This window comes from Geospiza fortis, unplaced genomic scaffold, assembly GCF_000277835.1.
Source record: "Geospiza fortis unplaced genomic scaffold, GeoFor_1.0 scaffold213, whole genome shotgun sequence".
NCBI classification, from domain to species: domain Eukaryota; kingdom Metazoa; phylum Chordata; class Aves; order Passeriformes; family Thraupidae; genus Geospiza; species Geospiza fortis.
The window spans coordinates 704,036-707,360 of record NW_005054399.1 but is presented as its reverse complement, the minus strand read 5'-3'; the positions used below and the strand labels follow the sequence as shown (position 1 = coordinate 707,360).

The 3,325-nt window shown below is 61.6% G+C and overlaps 1 protein-coding gene across 3 annotated transcripts in view; it reads left to right on the top strand.

Moving 5' to 3' along the window:
- GRAP (GRB2 related adaptor protein) overlaps positions 1-2,766 on the top strand; it is a 5,129-nt gene extending 2,363 nt beyond the window's left edge. Inside the window, exons 4-7 of one of the 3 annotated variants that reach the window (XR_004082268.1) lie at positions 23-105; positions 1,162-1,330; positions 2,014-2,270; positions 2,398-2,766. Coding sequence is in view for 2 of the 3 variants with exons in the window: in XM_014309073.2 (XP_014164548.1) it covers positions 23-105; positions 1,162-1,330; positions 2,014-2,199 (438 nt within the window). In the remaining variant the exon portion in view is untranslated. Of the gene's footprint in view, positions 1-22; positions 106-1,161; positions 1,331-2,013 lie in introns of all 3 variants that reach the window. The other 2 variants (XM_031061099.1, XM_014309073.2) reach the window with 2 other exon arrangements.
- The last annotated feature ends 559 nt before the right edge of the window (positions 2,767-3,325 follow it).

The window sequence follows — 3,325 nt, the reverse complement described above, 5'->3', positions numbered from 1 at the left end:
CTCCCGGCTCGTGGCAGAGGAGCGGCTGCTCCAGCGCAATCACCTGGGAGCCTTCCTGATCCGCGACAGCGAGAGCGCCCCGGGCGAGTTCTCCCTCTCCGTCAGGTAAGAGCCTTTGGGACAAGCGGCAGGAGGGGAAGGGTCCCCGCAGGCGCCGCTTTGGGGCCACCCTCGTGTGTTCTGGGGCATGGCTGAGCACCCTGCCCTTTGCTGGCCACCTCGGGGGGGCTGCGGAGCCCTCACACATCCAGCACGGCCTCGCACGGGACCTTCCCCTCCTTCCTCTCCTCCACAGCTCCGCCTCCATCCCCGCTGCTTCCTGCTCCCCGCACCGCTGCCCTCGCAGGGACACCCCGAAACTTTCATCCCCGGGGATGCAGGGCTCAGCATCTCCAGGGATGGAAGGTTCAGCATCCCCAGGGATGGAAGGCTCAGCATCCCAGGACTTCAGCACCGGCTGTACAACGGGCAGAGCCTGTCCCCGGGGATCTCACCCCTGCCCTGCCCCGGCCTGGGAAGCCGGGGCCGGCCCCAGGCCCAGCCAGGCACTTTCTCGCACTTTGAATCCCTAATTGAACGTTTCGGGAGGTTCCTGCCCCTAATGAAAGGGAGCCGGGCTCTCTCTGCCGCGTCACCGGCAGCGCAGCCGGGTCCCGCCCCTGCCCGGGGCCACCCAGCCTGTCACCCCCGGCACACCCTACGAGGTGACAGCCAGGGACATCCTGCCTGCCCCGTCCTCCTGCAGCCCAGGAGAACAATCCCAGCCTGTGCAGCCTCCTGACTTGTGCCCAGCCCTGCAGCTCTCACCTTCCCCAGATGTGGCCCGGGACAAAGCCACCCGCCCTCCACGTAACTGGCACGCTGCCACCCCTGAGCCCTGCTGTGCCAGGGCTGGGCACCGAGCTTTGGCTGCCTGTGGGGTGAGTTGCAGCAGGGCTCAGCTGTGGGTCCTCATTGCAGGGCCAGGAGTGACCCCAGTGCCACCATCACCCCCATCATGGCAGGAGGGGTGCAGTGAGACCCATGGGCTCACCCCGACCTTGCCAGCACCCCCAGACTTTACCCACCTCAGGGGATGCTGCCAGGATGTCCCCAGGGTGACATCCATCCATCCATCCATCCATCCATCCATCCATCCATCCATCCATCCTCCTCCTGCAGCTACGGGAAGCTCGTCCAGCACTTCAAGGTGCTCAGGGAGAGGAATGGCAAATATTTCCTCTGGGAGGAAAAGTTCAACTCCCTCAACGAGCTGGTGGATTTCTACAGGATGACCACGATCGCCAAAGAGCAGCAGATTTTCCTGTGGGATGAGGACCAGACCCAGGAGGTACCACCATGGATGGGGCCGTGGTTCCCAAACCCCTGTGTGAGCCCCCTCGAGGCTGGGTGTCCCTGCAGAGGGACAGGGCCATCCCTGGCTGGCATCCTTTGGCTCAGGGGGGGAGGAGGAGGAGGAGGAGGAGAGGGGGCAGCAGCCTGGGACAGACAGTGCTGCAGGGAGGAAGAGCCCCTGGAGCAGCTCAGAGGGGCAGGGCAGGGCAGGGCACACATCCCTGTCCCTTGAGCCAGGGGTGATGCCCAGGGCAGGTGGCAGAGCCAGGACAGGGCACAGCCAAACTCCAGCAAAGCCAAGCCCTGGGGCACTTTGCAGAGGTGGCAAATCTGGACTTTGGAGCTGGGAGGGGGAAGGCTCCAGCACCTGGAAGGAGCTGGGAAGGAGAAGGTGGCAGCTGCCTCCAAGGGTCCCTGGGCACCCATCTTGGGTGTCCCAGCAGCAAGAACAGGGAGTCTTGTGCCCTGGAGTGTTCCCCTGTACCTGGGCTTCTCCCCAGCACTCCACTCTCCCCTTTCCTTGCTTCTGTCTCTCCAAAGCAGAGATCCCAAGGCTCCTCCTCATCCCGTGGTGGCACAGCCTCCCCACCAGGACCCAGGCAGTGCTACCCAGTGCCAGGGGCTGGCAGATGGGGACCCCTCTCCTCCCACCAACCCCGGCCCTGGGCTTCCCTGCAGGTGAAGAGACCCCGATTTGTGCAAGCCCAGTTTGACTTCTCAGCCCAGGAGGGTTCCCAGCTGCCCTTCCTGCGTGGGGACATCATCGAGGTCCTGGGCTGCCCCGACCCCAACTGGTGGCAGGGGAAGATCTACGGCCGTGTCGGGCTCTTCCCACGGAGCTACGTCCACCCCATCCACAAGTGACCTTCAGGTGACCATCCAATGACCATCCACGAGTGACCATCCATGAGTGACCATCCACAAGTGACCTTCAGGTGACCATCCACAAGTGACCACCCATGAGTGACCCTCACCATGATGCCCCTGACCGGGCAGGACCCGGCCCCGTTGTCCCCTCTCACCAGAGCTACCCACACAGCCTGAGTGTCCCTTTGTCCCCAGGATGGTTGACCCCCTGGTCCATGACCCCTGGTTGGTGACCCCCAGCCCAGGGATGGGGCTGGCAGTGCTGCTCCCCATGGAGGGAGTGTGGAGTGTTCAACCACAGCCATGAAACCTTTTCCAGAGGCACAATCCAGTGGGATGACAGCAACAGAGGGAGTGACCCCAAAACCCCAAACCTTGAATTGTCTCCAAACCCTGTAAGCAAAGCCCCAGCTCCAGGGAGGGCTGCAGGCAGCCAGGACACAGCCAGGATCCACAACTCCATGGAGGAATTCCAGGACTCAGGGTACCAGGGAAGGCTGGTCCAGGGGGATTCCATCCTGTGGGTGCTGCAAATTTATATTTTTTATATTATTTTTTTTTTATTTAGGGCCAGTAAAATGTGTTTATTGTCCCTGAGTGTGGCTGTTCCTTTTCCAGCACTGCCAAGGGTCCCATCCCTCCATTCACACAGGTTCTGCTTCACTGCACTTTTACTTCCTTGCAGCCCCCATTTCCCCAGCCCAATGCCTGTCCCAAACCCCTCCCAGGGATTTTCTGCCCCCACAAATTCCCCCCACACCTCACACCCCCTGGGATGCACTCGGGGAATGCAGTGCTCGGAACACCCAACTCACTGCACCAGTGGATTTAAACATCACGTCCCAAACAAATAAAAAATAGCACCCAAACCCTCATTTTCCCCCTCTCCAAGCACCTCCTCCCCACCCCAGGGGCTGTCAGGGTGCTGGGCAAAACGAGCATAAGAGAAAATATTGACACACATCAGGACAATGACATTGATGCCACAGACACAGGTCCAGAACGGGGGTCCTGTGGTGTCCCCGAGGTCACAGCCGGGGTCCCGTGGGTGGCTGAGCTGGCTGAGCAGGAACCTGGCACAGAAACACGGTGAGTACAGGGGACAGATGACCCTGGGGACAGC